The sequence below is a fragment of the Coregonus clupeaformis genome, chromosome 24 (genome assembly GCF_020615455.1).
Source record: "Coregonus clupeaformis isolate EN_2021a chromosome 24, ASM2061545v1, whole genome shotgun sequence".
NCBI lineage: Eukaryota > Metazoa > Chordata > Actinopteri > Salmoniformes > Salmonidae > Coregonus > Coregonus clupeaformis.
Window position 1 is genome coordinate 11,363,946 of NC_059215.1, and position 22,428 is coordinate 11,386,373.

Sequence of the window (22,428 nt, forward strand, 5' to 3'; positions counted from 1 at the left end):
TATAGGGCTAAATTGAAATGTTTCTTACAGAATAAATATGAAATGCATATGCATACGCATTGTAGCATTTGAAAGGGAACAGTTTGCAGATTATGGGAAACATTTTACCAAAGTTGAGGACACAACAGTTCAGTTGACACAAGACTGAATCCAAACATTGCACTGCTGATTTTATGTGCATTTTATATTTACTTTACTTTTCGCTGCATTTGTTGATAACGAAATCTGAAAGTAGTCTGGTTACATTCAGTAACAGGATAAGAATATTCCTGGAAAATGTGGAGTAGGTTCAACATGACAAAAAAATGAGTTTGAGTGAAAGGACTAACTGGTGTCTCCAAGTGGCCACACACCTCTCCAAAGTGTGCTCAATTCCTAAGTCATTTCAATGCACTTTTATCGCTCAAAGGAACTAGAGCAAACATACATTTTAGTCATTTAGCAGACGCTCTTATCCAGAGCGACTTACAGTTAGTGAGTGCATTCATTAAAAAAAAAAAAAATTATACTGGCCCCCCGTGGGAAAATAACCCACAACCCTGGCGTTGCAAGCGCCATGCTCTACCAACTGAGCTACACGGGGCCCCCGTGTAGTTGTTTTGTTTGGAATACAGCCCTGCATCCACCCATCATACAATTACTGTTGTTGTTTACGCAATCCAAAAACGGCCCATCATAAATCGCAATCTGGGTCAGGTGGGTATAATTTGAAAGCTTGTTCTATTGCCAAAATGACTAACTAAGTTATAAAATACGATCTTACAGTGTAAGGCTTTCACAGGGCAATTCAGAGAAACAAATCATAATTTTGGTGCGCATAGAAAGGAGTCATGCGTGCATTCAGGTGCGTGTTCCGCGGCAAATCGGCTTCACAATAGACAAACACAGGCTCATTCTGTTCAGAACAACCCAGGGTATGACCCCATGTCATCTTGTAACTGTACATCAGACATAGTGATCATAAACGTTGACACTGTATATGACATGAGTTTTATGATATGGAAATGTGAAGTGCACATTTGGACTCACAGGTGTTTGGCTTGCTTGTAGAACATCAAAGCGATATGTATTATAATCCTCAACGTCTCATCTTTCAAAATACATAGAATCCTCTTAATTTACAGCATTTCCCTCACTCAGACAACAGAAAATGTGGAAAAGTTGCACAATTAGCGGGAGGGATGGGGGCAACTTCTTGTCACGTGCGGTACTCAAATTCAGAACGGCTGTCAGTCAAAACCCATACAGAGCTGTGAAGCGCAGAGCCTGAGCTCTGACGTCATTTATAGCATATACATCCACTGCATTCCAATTTAGGCCCTTATCAGTGCCCAAATCAGCCATTTTCAACCCGTATACGGTTACGAGTCTTAAGGGCTACCAACTTCTAAGTGTTTCAAACCTATCTTCTGTTGTTTCTCCAGCAAGTATCGGTTGTGGGTGTTGTTGCTGATCGAAGATGAGATGTCTCTCCTACTGACAGAGGTCATCTCCACACTCCCAACGATCACCTCAGGGTAGGTCATCATGGCCTGTGAACATAATTGTATTTCCCGTACCCTTATTAAATAAAATAATTTGCGTCCCAAGTGGCACCCTATTCCCCTATGGGCCCTGGTCAAAAGTAGTGCACTAAATAAGGAATAGGGTGCCATTTGGGATGCGCCGGAAAAAAATAAGCCTTCTCCTGCCATGGACTTAAAAGCATCCTCTATGGAGAATCTTCAGTATAGTTGGGTCTGAGCTGAATATAGGCGTAATGGTATGATGCATTGTTGTAACAGATGTTAACAGACTGCATGGAAAGCATGCTAGCATACAGCAACCACACAAGATCTCACCTGCATGGCACGATGGCACGATGGCTGCTACGCCTAAAACTATTACGCTGTAGATGAAGAGAAGAGAGAATGGATTGCATATGTGAAATAAATGATCTATTACAGCTTAGAAAAAAGGGTTCCACAAGGGTTCTTCGGCTGTCCCAATGGGAGAACCCTTTGAAGAACCCTTTTGGGTTTCTGGTATAGCCTTTTTTTCTGAGTGTAGTTTGATTTCTAATACATCCATAATGGGATGGATATATGCTTATTACATAGCAGAGAGATTACTTTATAGTCATGGTTTTGACATTCAACCTGGTGTCGTATGGGATCTTAGAAAAAAGGGTTCTTAAGAGGTTCTTTAAAGTGAGCAATGGTTAGCATTATTTATACTCAGAGAACCCTTTTTCTTGGAGTCACTTTGATACAACCAGTTGGAGAAATGTCTGGGAAATTATTTCAAATGTCCTCCTCAAGTTGAGTTATGGATGAGTCATACTGCTGAATGTAAATAGTAATCAGATAATGCAATTCTAGTACAGTTCCAGATAGAACACGTTATTGGTTCTACTTGGAACCCAGTATAGACCTTTTCATAAGAGGGTTCTGACTTCATAGCACCAGAAAGGGTTCCCCTGTAGAGATCAAATAATCCTCTTAAGTTTCTTCCAAATAGGTTCTGCATAGCACCAAAACGGTTCCTCTACCAGGACAAACCAAATAACCTTTATGGTTCTTCAAACATTGGTTCTACATAGCATGAAAAACAGTTCCCCTACACTGGCCTACAGGGAAAAATCAAAGAACCCTCTATGGGTCTTAAAAAATGGGTTCTACATTGCACCAAAAAGTGTTCCCCCTACAGCAACAATATCAATTAAAGAACCCTTATGGTTCTTTGATTTGTCCCTGTAGGGAAATCATAGAACCCTCTAATTAAGTTAGATCTATTTGTGGATGGTTATACAAGGAACCTTTATAAAAGGTTATCCAAAGGGTTCTCCTACAGGGACAAATTAATAACCATTTTTTGGTAAGCTTCTAACTAGCACTGCTTTTCTAATGTGAGCATGCAATGGCCTACACACAGCGAAAGAAAACGCAGCCGCATCAATTGGTTTCTATGTAAAGCCAGCGGCAGATTTTCTTCCCACCCATCCGCATCGAAGGCGTGCCTAGCTACCGACCACAACCACCGCCGCACGCGCTGGTAATTTTTCTCAGCGGCTTGAGAAACACATTTTCACTTGGAAACAAATGGAGGCAGCAGCGTTTTCGCGGACTGTCTGTATGCGGCTAAATAAGGACATCTGCTAAATGTATCCTAAAACATTAATAGGCCGATTAAGATTACATTGATTGCAGGCTAAAAGTCCATTGACATTATTATGGACTGGATATTTGGCAATGGGCTATGCTAGAGTAGAGAAAAACAGGATTTACTTTGTTCTTCTGTCCGATCATTATTGTCGAGATGGCGGGGTATGATCTGAGGCCTACTGAGTAGGATGGCTGGCTGGTAAGATGTCTACTAATCGACTGCCTCCTGGCCTGTCTTGCAGAAAATAATGACCATATGATTAGCCCTTGCCTGACTTTGAAAACCACTTAATCGCCTATGTCACAATAGAGACACGGATGACGTATTAGCACGCTTTGGCGCGCCCGGCTGATGAAACGTCGGGTGGTCGTGATCTCAGGATCCTTTCCAATAACCCAAATAGCACGTTTTAGGCCTAATTCAAATCCATAACCACATTTACAAATACGCGCATCCAGTGTCAACTCCTTAAAATGGTAACTCTGTGCAGTGTTCACCAACAAAATTATATGTTTTACTTGCTCCAGAAAAACAGTCTCAAAAGCTGCAAAAGTAAATAGCCTACCTCCTGTTGTTCCTGCACACATGTAGGCTAGCTAACAAAAACGTATTGGACATCGCAAAATGAGGCCAAGAAAGAGTTTCTGTTGCAGGACAACTTTTAAATGGTTTATTATGGTCAGACAAGCAGTTTGGAAGTAGCCCGCGTTGACCCATTCAAGATTAATTAATACACCTGTCTCACCTGGAATTACAGAAGCAAACATTTCCAAGTATGGTCAGCAGAGGGTGCTATAAACATGTGCCGTCACACACTGTCGCACTACAGTCGTGGTCAAAAGTTTTGAGAATGACACAAGTATTGGTCTTCACAAAGTTTGCTGCTTCAGTGTTTTTAGATATTTTTGTCAGATGTTACTATGGTATACTGAAGTATAATTACAAGCATTCCATAAGTGTCAAAGGCTTTTATTGACAATTACGTTAAGTTTATGCAAAGAGTCAATATTTGCAGTGTTGACCCTTCTTTTTCAATACCTCTGCAATCCGCCCTGGCATGCTGTCAATTAACTTCTGGGCCACATCCTGACTGATGGCAGCCCATTCTTGCATAATCAATGCTTGGAGTTTGTCAGAATTTGTGGGGTTTTGTTTGTCCACCCGCCTCTTGAGGATTGACCACAAGTTCTCAATGGGATCAATGTCTGGGGAGTTTCCTGGCCATGGACCCAAAATGTCGATGTTTTGTTCCCTGAGCCACTCAGTTATCACTTTTGCCTTATGGCAAGGTGCTCCATCATGCTGGAAAAGGCATTGTTCGTTACCAAACTGTTCTTGGATGGTTGGGAGAAGTTGCTCTTGGAGGATGTGTTGGTACCATTCTTTATTCATGGCTGTGTTCTTAGGCAAAATTGTGAGTGAGCCCACTCCCTTGGCTGAGAAGCAACCCCACACATGAATGATCTCAGGATGCTTTACCTTTGGCATGACACAGGACATGGTAGCGCTCACCTTGTCTTCTCCGGACAAGCTTTTTTCCGGATGCCCCAAACAATCGGAATGGGGATTCATCAGAGAAAATGACTTTACCCCAGTCCTCAGCAATCCAATCCCTGTATCTTTTGCAGAACATCAGTCTGTCCCTGATGTTTTTCCTGGAGAGAAGTGGCTTCCTCGCTGCCCTTCTTGACACCAGGCCATCCTCCAAAAGCCTTCACCTCACTGTGCGTGCAGATGCACTCACACCTGCCTGCTGCCATTCCTGAGCAAGCTCTGCACTGGTGGTGCCCCGATCCCGCAGCTGAATCAACTTTAGGAGACGGTCCTAGCGCTTGCTGGACTTTCTTGGGCGTCCTGAAGCCTTCTTCACAACAATTGAACCTCTCTCCTTGAAGTTCTTGATGATCTGATAAATGGTTGATTTAGGTGCAATCTTACTAGCAGCAATATCCTTGCCTGTGAAGCCCTTTTTGTGCAAAGCAATGATGACGGCACGTGTTTCCTTGCAGGTAACCATGGTTAACAGAGGAAGAACAATAAAAGCTGAGGCAGCAGACTTTGTGAAAATTAATATTTGTGTAATTCTCAAAACTTTTGACCACAACTGTACAATACATGGGATAAATATACCTCAAAGTTAAAAATGTGTCACCCCGCCTCTGTTTTGGTAAAAAGCAAGCCTCTGTTTTGGTAAAAAGCAATGAGCCTGGAGAACTGTAACCACTCTCAAATTCATAGACAGGGCTGTGGATGCAAGGACTCATCCATGATATCAAAATAATTGTTTAACCATGTTTGGAGGCTATATATTGTTTGTTTACATTTACATTGTTTACAAACATTGGAGTAAAACACCCTTATATTTTGGGTTCTGATGGGGTATGACAGTTGAACTAAGTTCATGAGGCATATTTATATATTGTTCAAGAATCAATGGGTATATATAATTAATGTATAAGTGGATGTAGCAACTAAGGATTCTAGCTTTAAGCAAAATGTATATCTCCCACTTCATCATAAAATGTGAATTTGGAAGAAAATATGAATATGAATAGACAATTCACTGTACTGTATTAAGCTTTTATTACAGGCCCAAAAAAACATCACTATAAAAAGTTCATCACATTTTTAACATTCTTTGCCCATGTAAGCAGCATAACGTACAGCTTAATGACAAACACTCTTTAGAAATCTAATGAAAAATACAAAATGAAAGCAGAAATTGTTTTGAGTTCTGTTTTGGAGAAGATCACAACTGTTCAGTCCTTTTTCAAATAATGTAAATGGCTGAGTCTGATCAGGGTACTGTACAGGCAAGCAATATTATGTGGAAAGTTGGGACACTGACACAACCTCTTTCAGCATTCTGCTCTTGTCGATGACTAATTCAGTTTCATACTTTATGGGAGTCAATACCTCGTGAGTACTGGTTTTAACAATATAAATGAAAAGGCTGATTGAAATGATTAAACACCATGATTAAATCAGTTTGGCAGGAATGTCTTCAGGCACGCTTCACAGTCCCATCACTGGGGGGAAGTCTGTGCCTGTGGGAGGGGACTACATTCAATCAACGTGGATTGATAGATCCCGTATACTGCTAATAAAAATAAAGTTTAGTTAGCCCCAATAATATCCAGATCCCACCAACATTACACCCTCTAATGCAATGCCAGTTTCGTACTTTTTGGGCTACCTTGACCATCTCCTGTGTCACAGTCAGGGACTTTCCAGTCTAGCTTGCGGCCTTTCTCATAGAGACCCTTCAGAACTTTGCGGACTTCGTCATTCCCTCCTCCACGACTCAGTTCCAGGTACTTCCTGTACAGAGCAAGGGCAGTGCGTGCATCCTCGATACTGTCATGGGTCTCACCCTGGATGTTAAGGTCTGGAGAAGCAAGTAGCAGTTTTGCCATTTCACACAATTTGGATGTTACATGGATGAATTTGGAAAATGGCAGACTAAGTAGTCATTTCTATATGAGCAAAACAGTGGTTGAGGAGTATAAGCTCTTACCCAGAAAGTACCAGGCGAGGAAGCGCAGAGAGATCATCCTCTTACGAGGCATATGGAACAGGTAGACTGTGTCAACAACCTGATCCTTCAGCACCTGAGCAAGGTACATCAAAACAGAGATGAGCTCCCACACTCCCTCCATTGAAATTACCCTGTCTACTGTTAATCTAGCTAACCTATAGGGATGGTTTCCTGGACACAGATAAAGACTAGTCCTGGACTAAAAAGCAATTTCAAAGGAGATTCTCCATTGAGCATGCTTTTTAGTCCAGGACTAGGCTTGATCTGTCTCTGGGAAACCGGCCCATAATCTTTACTAAAACTGAGGCCAGGGGTATAGAAGCACAGATAAAATTGGTTCCATTTAAAAATCAGGTATATTAAGTATACAAACTTACCAGCAAATTTATAACCCGGAAGTCCTTCTGTAAACCATGGCCAACAAAGCGCACTCCGGTGTCAATGAGGAAGCGCAGCTTCAGGTAAGTTGACTTTAGAGTGGTCAAGTGCTTGGAGGAAATCTTAGCATCCAGGTCCCCTGGTTTGATGCCGGAGTACTGGGTCAGATAGTCCACCACCTGCACCAGCAAAACAGTGAGGAAGAATACACTTTAAGAACTAAGATGAGTTAAATGTAGGTCACTTTGTTAGGAAGCTGTCTTGTTTGTGGTTATACAACATCAGATTTTACTGCATAACAATAATTATCTGAACATCCATCCATCCTGTTAAAGTAGTCATTATTATTGCCAGTGCGAGAGGGGCTGCATTACCTGCTCCTGAGTAGAGATGTAGTCATCGATGAACGGTACTCCTTCGTTGGGACCCTGACCACGCACGCAGGTGATCCGTGCCACAGACATCTGACTGGGCTTAATGGTGGACTTGGTGCCGTCGCTGCGTAGCTCTGCCTCCTCCTATATAAACACAGATAAAGACATGGATCTGGTCCATAAGGGGGAATTTAAACCATGGATCTCCAAGCAGAGCTCCCTGATGTATCACTGTTGTTGTTAATTATTATCCTCATTGCTATGTTGCTAGGGTGAAGCTGCCCCTATTATACACCTGTTTAATGGTTAAGGTTAGGATCTGGGTAGGAAAAACTGATCCAGGATCAGTACCTAAAGGAACCTTCTACCCAGATACATTGTTGACCTAGCATAGTCTGACTTATACTCAAAACCTAGCAATCACACTTCTGCCAGACTGACCTGGTTGAGGGTGACAAACTCGGCGTCCAGTCCCACGAGATCTCCAGCCTGGGGCATCTCACTGACCATGAGGGGGATGAAAGTGGCATGGCTCTTCCTCTGCTTCCGCGCCAGTGACGCCTCTGTCAGCAGCACACTGGCCTCGATGGGATTCTTAACTGGGGAAGACAGACAGGCATCAAGTGTTGGGGTGGGGATGTTCTTAAACAGGTAATGAGTGCAGTCATACACAGTACCACAACCATCCCTCATCTTCACAGAGGAGGTCAAGGTTATGTTGTGGAGCGGCATGCACTAAAGCAAATATCTACTGCTGAAATTACCTTATTTATTTATTTTATATGATTTAAATGAAATCCTGTATGTATAATGTATACTACAATCCATGGTCATGTTGACCCTGATCAGCTAAATGAAGAAACTAACTGACAATGAGTGGATGGCTTACTGCGTAGGTCGTATTTGGAGTGGTAGTTTCTCTTGGCGTAATACAGGATGGCAGGCAGCTTCCAGTTCACATCAAACTGTGCTGCTTCAGCCTGAGACACATGAACAAAAACAAAATACAAACACATTGTTATATTTGAAGAATTGATAAGAGATCATTTATTGATAAGATATTTGATGTGTTGATTCAGTGAGTAACCAAAGATTACCTTGTCAATTGGCTCAATCAGGAAGTCATTGAATAGATACCACTGCTGATGTGTTACCCCCTTAAACCGCAACATGAACAAAAATAAGTTAGTCAAATAGTTTTCTAAATATTATTATTAGCACATATAGGCTTTAATTTTTAAAAATATATTGCAGATAGATTGTGGCTTTTATCAATGTAATTGTCTGCATAATTTCCAATCCTCCATATATATATTTTTTTTGTAAATATACAGTGGGGAGAACAAGTATTTGATACACTGCCGATTTTGCAGGTTTTCCTACTTACAAAGCATGTAGAGGTCAGTAGTTTTTATCATAGGTACACTTCAACTGTGAGAGACGGAATCTAAAACAAAAATCCAGAAAATCACATTGTATGATTTTTAAGTAATTCATTTGCATTTTATTAAATGACATAAGTATTTGATCACCTACCAACCAGTAAGAATTCCGGCTCTCACAGACCTGTTAGTTTTTCTTTAAGAAGCCCTCCTGTTCTCCACTCATTACCTATATTAACGGCACCTGTTTGAACTCGTTACCTGTATAAAAGACACCTGTCCACACACTCAATCAAACAGACTCCAACCTCACCACAATGGCCAAGACCAGAGAGCTGTGTAAGGACATCAGGGATAAAATTGTAGACCTGCACAAGGCTGGGATGGGCTACAGGACAATAGGCAAGCAGCTTGGTGAGAAGGCAACAACTGTTGGCGCAATTATTAGAAAATGGAAGAAGTTCAAGATGACGGTCAATCACCCTCGGTCTGGGGCTCCATGGAAGATCTCACCTTGTGGGGCATCAATGATCATGAGGAAGGTGAGGGATCAGCCCAGAACTACACGGCAGGACCTGGTCAATGACCTGAAGAGAGCTGGGACCACAGTCTCAAAGAAAAGCATTAGTAACACACTACGCCGTCATGGATTAAAATCCTGCAGCGCACGCAAGGTTCCCCTACTCAAGCCAGCGCATGTCCAGGCCCGTCTGAAGTTTGCCAATGACCATCTGGATGATCCAGAGGAGGAATGGGAGAAGGTCATGTGGTCTGATGAGACAAAAATAGAGCTTTTTGGTCTAAACTCCACTCGCCGTGTTTGGAGGAAGAAGAAGGATGAGTAAAACCCCAAGAACACCATCCCAACCGTGAAGCATGGAGGTGGAAACATCATTCTTTGGGGATGCTTTTCTGCAAAGGGGACAGGACGACTCACCGTATTGAGGGGAGGATGGATGGGGCCATGTATCGCGAGATCTTGGCCAACAACCTCCTTCCCTCAGTAAGAGCATTGAAGATGGGTCGTGGCTGGGTCTTCCAGCATGACAACGACCCGAAACACACAGCCAGGGCAACTAAGGGGTGGCTCCGTAAGAAGCATATCAAGGTCCTGGAGTGGCCTAGCCAGTCTCCAGACCTGAACCCAATAGAAAATCTTTGGAGGGAGCTGAAAGTCTGTATTGCCCAGCGACAGCCCCGAAACCTGAAGGATCTGGAGGTCTGTATGGAGGAGTGGGCCAAAATCCCTGCTGCAGTGTGTGCAAACCTGGTCAAGACCTACAGGAAACGTATGATCTCTGTAATTGCAAACAAAGGTTTCTGTACCAATATTAAGTTCTGCTTTGCTGATGTATCAAATACTTATGTCATGCAATAAAATGCAAATGAATTACTTAAAAATCATACAATGTGATTTTCTGGATTTTTGTTTTAGATTCCGTCTCTCACAGTTGAAGTGTACTTATGATAAAAATTACAGACCTCTACATGCTTTGTAAGTAGGAAAACCTGCAAAATCAGCAGTGTATCAAATACTTGTTCTCCCCACTGTATATAATATTTTTAATATATATTTTTACAATATATTTTCTTTCTTTATAATTTTTTTAAAATCATAGGTACACTTCAACTGTGAGAGACGGAATCTAAAACAAAAATCCAGAAAATCACATTGTATGATTTTTAAGTAATTAATTAGCATTTTATTGCATGACACCAATGTGATTTTCTGGATTTTTGTTTTAGATTCCGTCTCTCACAGTTGAAGTGTACCTATGATAAAAATTACAGACCTCTACATGCTTTGTAAGTAGGAAAACCTGCAAAATCGGCAGTGTATCAAATACTTGTTCTCCCCACTGTATGTATGTATGTATGTATGTATGTATATATATATATATATATATATATATATATATATATATATATATATATATATATAAACATTATATTGGTTGCAAGAATTTTGTATAATAATTTAAATTGAAAAACTAAGTTTTGGATCCGGTGTCGTTTTGTGTATCAGTTCATTAACCATGTGCCATGGAATCGGTACATCAAAAATCTCCTCCCAACTATTTTCCAACCTGTATGGTGCAGCTGTCCATTTTTTGGTCCTTAAATGAAACGGGTATACTTTTTTATTGATCACAATTTTCTTTAGCCAATTTTGGTCTTTAATGCAGGGCCGACAGACAAGATCCTTACCTTCTCCCCTTTCCACTTGCCTCCTCAATTTTTGCGGTAATGCTACGATCAGTTGGTTATAATATTGGATAGCGCAGACATTTCCATATATTTTTGTTAACTGCATGTGTGAGATAACTCCACAAGTCCTATTTATGATATAATTTACAAAGATCATACGTTGTTGTTGTTTTTTATTGTATTTTTAACCCCTTTTTCTCCCCAGTTTCGTGATATCAAATTGCGATCCAATTACGATCTTGTCTCATCGCTGCAACTCCCCAACGGGCTCGGGAGAGGCCTTCTTAACACCTGCACGCTTAACCCAGAAGCCAGCCGCACCAATGTGTCAGAGGAAACACCGTTCAACTGACGACCAAAGTCAGCCTGCAGGCGCTCAGCCCGCCACAAGGGATCGAACCCCGGGCTGTAGTGATGCCGAAACACTGCGATGCAGTGCCTTAGACCGCTGTGCCACTCGGGTGGCCCCTGATTATACCGTTTTTAAACACTTTTTCCAAAATAATGTTTTTTTTATCAATTAGTATATTTGAGTTTAACCATAATATTTGTTCTAATATTTGTTATGTCTTTTCTGGTGGATTAAACTGAAATTGCAACCAGCTTTCTATTGCTTGTTTGAAAAATTGTGATATTTTGGAGATTATTTCATTTTCGAATTACCGAAAGTGAGAGGTTGTAATCTGAATGAAGGAAAAAAAGCCATTCTTGAACACGGAGTGAGACATCAGATTTAAGTATAGTTTTTGTATGACTGAAGCCTTTAGTGAGAGGTCCAATGCTTTAATATTTAATAATTTCTGCCCTCTAAATTCATATTAATTATATAAATAGTACCGTTTAATTTTGTCTGGCTTGCATCTCCAAATAAAGTGGAATACAGTGGGGGAAAAAAGTATTTAGTCAGCCACCAATTGTGCAAGTTCTCCCACTTAAAAAGATGAGAGAGGCCTGTCATTTTCATCATAGGTACACGTCAACTATGACAGACAAAATGAGAAAAGAAAATCCAGAAAATCACATTGTAGGATTTTTAATGAATTTATTTGCAAATTATGGTGGAAAATAAGTATTTGGTCAATAACAAAAGTTTCTCAATACTTTGTTCTATACCCTTTGTTGGCAATGACACAGGTCAAACGTTTTCTGTAAGTCTTCACAAGGTTTTCACACACTGTCGCTGGTATTTTGGCCCATTCCTCCATGCAGATCTCCTCTAGAGCAGTGATGTTTTGGGGCTGTCGCTGGGCAACACGGACTTTCAACTCCCTCCAAAGATTTTCTATGGGGTTGAGGTCTGGAGACTGGCTAGGCCACTCCAGGACCTTGAAATGCTTCTTACGAAGCCACTCCTTCGTTGCCCGGGCGGGGTGTTGAGGATCATTGTCATGCTGAAAGACCCAGCCACGTTTCATCTTCAATGCCCTTGCTGATGGAAGGAGGTTTTCACTCAAAATCTCACGATACATGGCCCCATTCATTCTTTCCTTTACACGGATCAGTCGTCCTGGTCCCTTTGCAGAAAAAACAGCCCCAAAGCATGATGTTTCCACCCCCATGCTTCACAGTAGGTATGGTGTTCTTTGGATGCAACTCAGCATTCTTTGTCCTCCAAACACGACGAGTTGAGTTTTTACCAAAAAGTTCTATTTTGGTTTCATCTGACCATATGACATTCTCCCAATCCTCTTCTGGATCATCCAAATGCACTCTAGCAAACTTCAGACGGGCCTGGACATGTACTGGCTTAAGCAGGGGGACACGTCTGGCACTGCAGGATTTGAGTCCCTGGCGGCGTAGTGTGTTACTGATGGTAGGCTTTGTTACTTTGGTCCCAGCTCTCTGCAGGTCATTCACTGTGGTTCTGGGATTTTTGCTCACCGTTCTTGTGATCATTTTGACCCCACGGGGTGAGATCTTGCGTGGAGCCCCAGATCGAGGGAGATTATCAGTGGTCTTGTATGTCTTCCATTTCCTAATAAGCCTGGTGCAGGTCTACAATTTAGTTTCTGGTGTCCTTTGACAGCTCTTTGGTCTTGGCCATAGTGGAGTTTGGAGTGTGACTGTTTGAGGTTGTGGACAGGTGTATTTTATACTGATAACAAGTTCAAACAGGTGCCATTAATACAGGTAAAGAGTGGAGGACAGAGGAGCCTCTTAAAGAAGAAGTTACAGGTCTGTGAGAGCCAGAAATCTTGCTTGTTTGTAGGTGACCAAATACTTATTTTCCACCATAATTTGCTAATAAATTCATTAAAAATCCTACAATGTGATTTTCTGGAATTTTTTTCCTCAATTTGTCTGTCATAGTTGACGTGTACCTATGATGAGAATTACAGGCCTCTCTCATCTTTTTAAGTGGGAGAACTTGCACAATTGGTGGCTGACTAAATACTTTTTTTCCCCACTGTATTTTTTGCTCATATAATTTAAAAAACAAGTCATTAGGTATAGGCAGGGCCATAAGTAAATAGGTAAACTGGGATATGGCTAAAGAATTAATCAGGCCGATTTTTCCACAGACAGACAGGTGATGTCCTTTCCATGGTAGCAAAATCTTATCTAATTTGGCTAACTTTCTATTAAAATGTATTGTAGTGAGATCATTTCTTTCTTTCCGTTGATGTCCTTACTTTGTCTATAACAGATCTATCCATCCACTCACCTCTTTTCTGATGTGATATGTCTCTCCCACTTTGATGTGTGCTACCAGGTTGCCCCCGGTGCGAGCGTCCAGTACATGAGGCACAGTAACCACCAAGTCATAGAGAGACGCTCCTTCAGCCTCCTCAGTGGAGCTCAGCTAAAAGGTTGATAAAAGTGTTGTCATTTCATTTCAACAACAGACATACTAATACATATCATTCTATTAAACTATGAAACCAGTACGGCAAAACAAAAACAAGGAGCAAAATGGAAAAATCATGGAAGTCTTGAAAAATGATTTGGTGAGTGAGCCTATGAATGTGAAGTATAAGTAGTTATTGGCTGTTCTGTGTCTTTCACCTCCTCGGCCTCTGGCCAGCTGCTGATCTCTAGGCCCTGGCTTTTGCTGATGGACATCTTCAGAGTGAGAGGGATCCAGACGTGACGTAGGTCCTCCACTCTGGTGTCAAAGGTCAGGCCCTCTGTATTGACCAGCTCCTCCCTAAACAACATGGAGGTAATAAAAAATGCAATGAGGAAAATTTGAATTTCAGTTTACTTCCTGAATTGACATTACATTTACATTACATTTTAGTCATTTAGCAGACGCTCTTATACAGAGTGACTTACAGGAGCAATTAGGGTTAAGTGCCCTGCTCAAGGGCACAGACAGATTTTTCAACTACTCACCCATAGATATAGCCGCCCATAGAATAGGCATAGAATTGACCCTAACCCCGATGCAGGGTAACAGTTCAAAAACAAAATGTCAGCTCATTGTTTTAACAAGCTTTCCCATCAATATTTCCATGAGTGTATGAACTGTCACTAGCCAAATATTTATAGTTATTTTTTATCATCCTTACTCTAAGCACCACTCAGGTGGTTGTGGAGGTTCTTTGGGCTTAGGGGGTTCCATTTCCTCTTTCTTCTTGGCCTTAATGAAAGCGTACTGTGGAGAGAGGAACAGGTTGATTCATTCTAATAACTTTGTACCAAAATATTATTGACACTGGAAACACAACCAACATCATTGGGATAAGAGTTCTAATTGAAGTACTAAATCTCTAATGTGCTACTATAGCTAATATCTGAATCAAATAGATGGCCATCATGTCATTGTAAATATCAATAGCAGTCTGTATTCAGCATTTCAAGAGCTTAAGAATATAAAAGTTATATCTGCAAAAAGATGATTCTGAGACAATTGGCTTTAAAGTTCCGAACTCTCATTGGTTTGAATGGTGTCAGCAATTTTTATCTTGTATTCTTTTGAACTTAACAACATGAATTGGGATATTTAGAGTACTATATAGATAGAAAACATTGAACAGTACAAGGCTATGTCAATGACAAAAATGCAGATAGAACCTTATAGTCCCAAGCTCTCGATTTGCCATTGTAGGAGGAAATACTCAAGCGGTTGAACTGACTGATCATGATATTACCCTGAAGAGTTTGATTTGGATTGGAATTCGGGGCTCACCTCTGCCTGAGCCTTCCAGAACTCAGCCTCTTTGACACTGTTCACCTCACAATTAATGACCAGTACATCAGGAAGGCAGCGGATGTTCCGTGTCTGCACCTAGAGATAGATGGATAGAGGAAAAACACATTAAAGAATCGACTCAAACAACAAATAAACAACACATTTTTTTTAAAGGGTCACTTACTGTGGGCTGATACTTTTCACAGTTCTCGCACCACGCCTGCGTACTCTGCTCCAGACATATACTTTTCTTCAGGATCTCAGCAAAGTCGTACTCCTTTATCGTCTTAACTAACAGAATATGATTTAAAACACCAATATATGATCAATAAATCCAAATAACAATGATACTAGTCAAATGCTGGCAGAGTAAAGATAATTTGGGGAAAACTTACCAAGTGAGTTCTGCTCAGGGTAGTGCATGGTGAAGAGCAAGGTGAGAGAGGAGCGTACTGTCTCCTTTCCACAGCGACACAGGCTGCTGTTCTCAACCTCACACCCAAACTGCCTTCCGATCACAGACTCTCCTGAGGAGCCCAGAGCACTGGAACAAACAAAGCATCAAAAAGAGAAAAATAATCAAGCCAAAGTCATCACTAAACACAGCAGATGCTCTAGTATACACTAAAGAAATGTTTAGTGATCCACAAGCTGATTTACAGTGGCTTGCAAAAGTATTCACCCCCCTTGGCATTTTTCCTATTTTGTTGCCTTACAACCTGGAATTAAAATTTATTTTGGGGGTGTTTGTATCATTTGATTTACACATCATGCCTACCAATATTTTTTGGGGTGAAACAAACAAAAACTTGAACGTGCATAACTAGTCATCCCCCCAAAGTCAATACTTTGTAGAGCCACCTTTTGCAGCAATTACAGCTGCAAGTCTCTTGGGGTATGTCTCTATAAGCTTGGCACATCTAGCCACTGGGATTTTTGCCCATTCTTCAAGGCAAAACAGCTCCAGCCAGTCTCAAATCTCTGGAAGACTGAAACAGGTTTCTCTCAAGAATTTCCCTGTATTTAGCGCCATCCATCATTCCTTCAATTCTGACCAGTTTCCCAGTCGCTGCCAATTAAAAACATCCCCACAGCATGAAGCTGCCACCACCATGCTTCACTGTGGTGATGGTGTTCTCGGGGTGATGAGAGTTGTTGGGTTTGCGCCAGACATTTTCCTTGATGGCCAAAAAGCTCAATTTTAGTCTCATCTGACCAGAGTACCTTCTTCCATATGTTTGGGGAGTCTCCCACATGGCTTTTGGCAAACACCAAACGTGTTTGCTTATTTTTTTCTTTAACCAATGGCTTTTTTCTGGCCACTCTTCAGTAAAGCCCAGCTCTGTGGAGTGTACGGCTTAAAGTGGTCCTATGGACAGATACTCCAATCTCCGCTGTGGAGCTTTGCAGCTCCTTCAGGGTTATCTTTGGTCTCTTTGTTGCCTCTCTGATTAATGCCCTCCTTGCCTGGTCCGTGAGTTTTGGTGGGCGGCCCTTTCTTGGCAGGTTTATTGTGGTGCCATATTCTTTAATAATGGATTTAATGGTGCTCCGTGGGATGTTCAAAGTTTCAGATATTTTTTTATAACCCAACCCTGATCTGTACTTCTCCACAACCAACTTTGTCCCTGACCTGTTTGGAGAGCTCCTTGGTCTTCATGGTGCCGCTTTCTTGGTGGTGCCACTTGCTTAGTGGTGTTGCAGACTCTGGGGCCTTTCAGAACAGGTGTATATATACTGAGATCATGTGACACTTAGATTGCACACAGGTGGACTTTATTTAACTAATTATGTGACTTCTGAAGGTAATTGGTTGCACCAGATCTTATTTAGGGGCTTCATAGCAAAGGGGGTGAATACATATGCACACACCACTTTTCCGTTATTTATTTTTTAGAATTTTTGGAAACAAGTTATTTTTTTCATTTCACTTCATCAATTTGGACTATTTTGTGTATGTCCATTACATGAAATCCAAATAAAAATCAATTTATATTACAGGTTGTAATGCAACAGAATAGGAAAAACGGCAAGGGGGATGAATACTTTTGCAAGGCACTGTACTTCCTATCATTGATAGTGTAAGAAACGCACATCATTTTAAAGAATATCTGTTGGTTTTTTGATTGCTTGGGTGTCATTTCTTTTAAACAAAAGTTAAAAGGTGCAGTAAAATGTGTACAAATTGTCAGTGTCACCTGCTGCTGGCTCCTCGGTAGGCCTGTGGCCCCTCCTGCTCCTGCGTCTCCTGGTGGAGCTGGGTGAGGATGAAACGGTTCCAGCTCTGGATGAGACGGCCCAGCCTGGCCTTCCCCGTCTGCTCATCAGAGTCAGCCAGGATCAGACCCAGGGCAGACGCCTCCGGGATAGTTCGGAAAGCTCGGAGGAAATTACTGGCCTTTGAGAGGGGACAGTGGTAGCAATGAGTGAATGGCAATGGGAGTAGGCAGCAGGACAGTTTAATTATGGTCAGTCTATGGTCAGTCAGTTCAGTCCATACATAAACACATTATTACAGTGCTTTATTACCACTCTATTACAACTCCATCAAACTGTCTTTATTACAACTCTGTTACATAAGCACACTACTACATTTAGCAAAGAATATGTTATTTTGTAGGGATAGAAAGATAGGCCATAGGACAGAGTGTGAGATGTGTCATGGCTATTGGTGGCTACCTGACAGGGGTCTCCTCGTGACAGATCCAGCATGTGGAAGAGGAAGCCCAGCTCACACGCCAGACAGAACTCCTTCTGACACAGGTGGTTCTGGACCAGGCAGCGGATTGGCTCCAGGAAATACAACACCTAACCAATCAGACACACAGGGGGAAAATACTCACTCAAATAATCCAACAAAAATGTTATTTGTAAATGGGAACAAATAATTAACGAATAAACATGGATAAATCAACCTTGGTATATTTACGGTATATAAATGAACACCACTCATTTCCGATTCTCACCTGGATCATGCAGTTACAGTAAGCATTGGGAATGTGAGGTTCCAGGCCAGCAAACAGGGTCCTGTTGTAATGTTTGAAGTCAAAGTCTTCCAGCCCAAGTTTGGAGTATTTAATGGTGACCTGATGGGCACAAAACAATCAAAGATGTAAGCTCTTATCATTGACACAACAAGCTAACCTCAACACCCACATTGAACCATACATGTGCTCATAACACATATCCATACTATTAAAAACTACACATTTCACATATACAGGTAGATAACAAATGTAATAAGTAAAGGGACACACCTTCCTGTATTTTTTGGGCACCATGTAGAGGTGTGGTTCTTCATCTCGACCAATAGGAGACTCAGGAACCCCCTGATTGTAGTTGTCATAGTCCAGCTCCACCTCCTTGATCTTGTAAGGAACCTGAAACACAGCAAACAGGACATTGGGTCACCAGGAGAGGATGTCTATACAAGCCAAGCATAGTTCAGTATCTAACTCTTCCTGGATAACGCTGCCTGGACTGAACCTCTCTAAAATAGACGAAAACCCACTGCTTCTAATGTAAAAAAGACATTGAATTTGTGGATGATTGACGTACCTGGTTCCGGGGACGGGTGCGAGGATTGGGGGCGTAACCAATGAACCCTACAGTCTTCATCGTGCGCAGGATCTCTGGGTCCACTAGGGGTGCTCGTCTGGAGAGAGAAGAAGTTGAGAAATATTTGGATTCTTACATTAACTTAGTCATCCTTCGGGCACAAGACAATACATCTATCAAGAGCCAGAGAGCACTGCCTTCCTTGTGAAGGGGACTTTTGGGGAGGGGTTGGCGTTACCCCACCTCAAGATGCAGTGAATTCACCACATAGCCTACTTCAGCAGATTAAAGTCCCCAAAAGGTCACAAATCTAGTCTTAAACTATTTGTTACCTACCTAGGGCTGGGAGTGGCCTGTGTGGTGACCCAGTCTGACAGTAGTGGCTCTGAGCTATTAAAGGGCATGGGGATGAGGGACAAGGGCAACAGGTCATGGCTCCAGTCCAGCTGAGGCAAGGAGTCCACCAGACAGGGCAGAGCAAATTCGGTCTCCCTTGAATAACCGTTGTAGGAGACCTCTGGGGCGTCTGACCAAAGGTGCACACCTCCCCCAGAGTCCCCAAAGGCCAAAGCCTGCTTGCTGGAGGACACGTCGAAGCTCATGAGCAACTGGCCCACGGTGTTGACATGGAAGACATCAGCCAGGTTGGCTAGCCCAGTGGGTTCACAGAACTGACACTGTCCTGGGGATGGAGGGAAAAGAAAGGCAGTCTTTTTTTCTGCATTCTCTGATAAATACAGTTAGCAGGCTGCACAACAAACACATTCCCCATTTGATCAATACCTGTCTGTGAGATGATGGCCAGGCGGGATGTGTACGTAGGGATGAAGCGCAAGAAGAGAGGGTCCACATGCACCTGGAGTGGTGTCACAGCGCGCATCATGCGCAGGTCAAACACCATGAGGAAGCGGTCACACGCTAGTCCGTTCATTCCTCGACTGGAGAACCCACACGCAGCCAGGAGGTTGCCATGGACATCAAAGTCTGACAGGCTACCGGAGAAGGCATCAAACTCATGTTCTAGCTTAAAGGTGCGCAGGTCACAAAGGGACACCTGGTTGTGTGGAAGGCAAGATGGTGAGATATATACGAATGGTTAAGGATGTAAAAAATAAATAATAATAACATCTTCCAAACACTGAGAAACATGGGTGGCCTTGAGCCTTTCTTGTTGTCCTTACCTTCCCAGATGTGTTCCCACAGAATAAGAAACGATTGGACTGCCGCATGATAGCTACCCCTGGAGCCTCGACTGTAAACTAGGCATAGGAAGGAAAGATCACAATATGTACAATTATTCACCTATTCAATCACTTATTTGCAAGAGCCTGTAGGCCAAAAATACAGGCTAAATTATTTATTGCATCTTTAGAGTTAGGCCTATTTTTTCACATGCTGGTGTCATGCAATACCTTTTGTGTCTGCTGCACAGTATTAAGGTCAAATTCAAGCACATAGTTCTGTAGTCCACCCATGAGCATTGTGTTGTTTTCTGTCATAAGCAGACTATGCATGTCAGCTCCCTCCTCCATTCTGAAATGCACACATTAATTAATTAAGACAATTACATTATACTGTACGGTATTCAAGATGCACATCCAAACTGATTTGAAACTATAACATGATGTTTCAACTAAATGTTGATTTTTGCAAGCATGCTTTCAGCACCCACCTTTGAACCTAAGTAAACATGGGTGTATGGTTCGTATTATAACATAAATGTTTTTTCCCCCCAACTAAATCAGTAAGAAAACCACAATGTGAATTAGCATTTGAATGCAACTCACGGGTAGTCGAACATGACCAGGCCTCCACGAGTTTGGCACTTGAGATTACTCTTAGAGAGAAACAGAACCCCAGTCTCCATGCTCTGAATCTGACGAATGTCATCAGTTGAGTGTGCCTGGAAAGAAGAGTAGCGGCCCATTGTCGGACCAAAGAAGGACATTCCATGCCCCTATGGACAAAGAGAGTGGGGAAACAAGTTTGTATCGTAGAAAATTGTTCCTGAATAGCCCATATTGCAAATTTACATAAAAAGTGGCAACTGAAACCAAAGTGTACAAAAACATTTGTGGACGCACTTCATGTTCCAAGTACCAGTAATACCCTATTTTCTGGCATAATAATTTGAATCTTACCCTGTGGTTTCCCATCCAGAGCAGCTCCTCTTGCAGGTCAAAGTGAGTTGCTGTGACAGGAACGCCTACTTCTGCATGCACACTGTGGAGTTCAGAGAACATCCCCTCCATCATGTGCTCGGGTACGGCCACGTTAAGACCATCTGGATTGAGCTCTACACCTTGCAACAAACCCGGATTGAGCCGTGGGTCCATTGAGGGCTCCATACCTGCCTCTAGACTCCCATGGAGGGCCGGTGCGTATTCACCCATCCCTGGGTCCAGACCATCAAAGTTCATCATGAGGACAGCTGACCTACAAAATAAAATGGGTGCATGTTGTTCAAATAGGCTTGCATCTTGGCTTTTAGACTGACTGTATCAGCCAGTTAGCGATAGGTTATGAATTATCTTTGGTAGCATCCTCATTACAACACCAGTGGCCTCTTGGTGTAACAGCTAAACTGGCCCTGTCAGTATGCCTGTCGGTCACATCCTAGTTCGCTAGCTAGCTAGTTAAACCTACACTCACTAACCATAATAGGTAGGTCGTCAGGGCTATTGTTGTTGGTCTGCTGGATTCGTGAGCTAACGTTAGGATTGGATTGCAATAGTACAGTGTTCATTCTATTCTAATGCAATGAAAAGAGGACAAACTAGTTAGCTAGCTAGCTGTATAGGTCCAGCAAGTGCGGTTTTCAAGCAAATGTTGTCTAGCTAACTAGCTAGTAAGCATTAGTTGTCAGCTAACTTGCTAGCTAGCTAACTAAATTGCTAGCTACAGCTTGGCTACAACTCCTAATAAGAATCATATTCTTAAAATCAATGGAAATTAATAAATCAAACGTTTACCAAATGTATATATGTACACTGTGCCCCAAATAGCTTCTCAATCTCAGATTATAATTTTGTTATGTAGACTTCACTGGATCCATGATAGTTTCATTCATGATAAGAACAACCAAGTACTTCCGGAGCAAATAGTGTACTATTCACGAAACGACTAAATTTAGAGCCAACCGGCATATGCCGGTAGATTGCCGGTAAAGTGATGTTAATTTTAAAATTCAAAGTAAATTAATGAACTCTCTCACCTCTTTGCCTGTAGAGTAGGCTTATACAATTGAATGTTTTATTATAATTTTTGTTGTCAAGCATATGCCATGCCTAGGCCAAATCTAACCTTGGTTAAATGTATAATTTAAACCTGAGTGGGAATCAGAACATATTGTATTGTATTACAGGCCTGATGGCAAGTGTTGGTATTTTGGGAGTTTAATGATCAACCAATTTTTTGTTTTGATCATGCATATTCATGCATTGGCTTCACCATACAAGTGTACAGTCGTTGTCAAAAGTTTTGAGAATGACACAAATACTAATTTTCACAAAGTCTGCTGCCTCAGTTTTGATGATGGCAACTTGCATATACTCCAGAATGTCATGAAGAGTGATAAGATGAATTGCAATTAATTGCAAAGTCCCTCTTTGCCATGAAAATTAACTTAATCCCCCCAAAACATTTCCACTGCATTTCAGCCCTGCCACAAAAGGACCATCTGCCATCATGTCAGTGATTCTCTCGTTAACA

General features: G+C 41.8%; 1 protein-coding gene and 1 long non-coding RNA gene across 2 annotated transcripts; both read right to left on the minus strand.

Moving 5' to 3' along the window:
* Window positions 1-1,402: 1,402 nt before the first annotated feature.
* LOC121538041 lies at window positions 1,403-3,361 on the minus strand. Its single transcript, XR_005995170.2, has 3 exons — window positions 3,267-3,361; window positions 1,842-1,888; window positions 1,403-1,532 (listed from the first exon to the last, which is right to left on the minus strand). It is a non-coding gene; the product is annotated as an uncharacterized LOC121538041 (long non-coding RNA).
* A 2,342-nt stretch (window positions 3,362-5,703) lies between these two features.
* Window positions 5,704-21,806, minus strand: LOC121538038 (PAN2-PAN3 deadenylation complex catalytic subunit PAN2-like). The gene is made up of 25 exons (XM_041845777.2): window positions 21,690-21,806; window positions 20,859-21,153; window positions 20,505-20,674; window positions 20,130-20,250; window positions 19,899-19,976; window positions 19,501-19,771; window positions 19,054-19,399; window positions 18,718-18,814; window positions 18,417-18,539; window positions 18,126-18,245; window positions 17,839-17,967; window positions 17,358-17,557; window positions 15,555-15,703; window positions 15,344-15,450; window positions 15,157-15,255; window positions 14,537-14,622; window positions 14,031-14,172; window positions 13,690-13,827; window positions 8,532-8,591; window positions 8,324-8,414; window positions 7,876-8,033; window positions 7,435-7,578; window positions 7,060-7,239; window positions 6,662-6,755; window positions 5,704-6,532 (listed from the first exon to the last, which is right to left on the minus strand). Exons 2-25 carry the CDS (start codon window positions 21,138-21,140, stop codon window positions 6,306-6,308), a joined length of 3,612 nt encoding a protein of 1,203 aa, XP_041701711.2. The 5' UTR covers window positions 21,141-21,153; window positions 21,690-21,806; the 3' UTR covers window positions 5,704-6,305.
* Window positions 21,807-22,428: the final 622 nt, after the last annotated feature.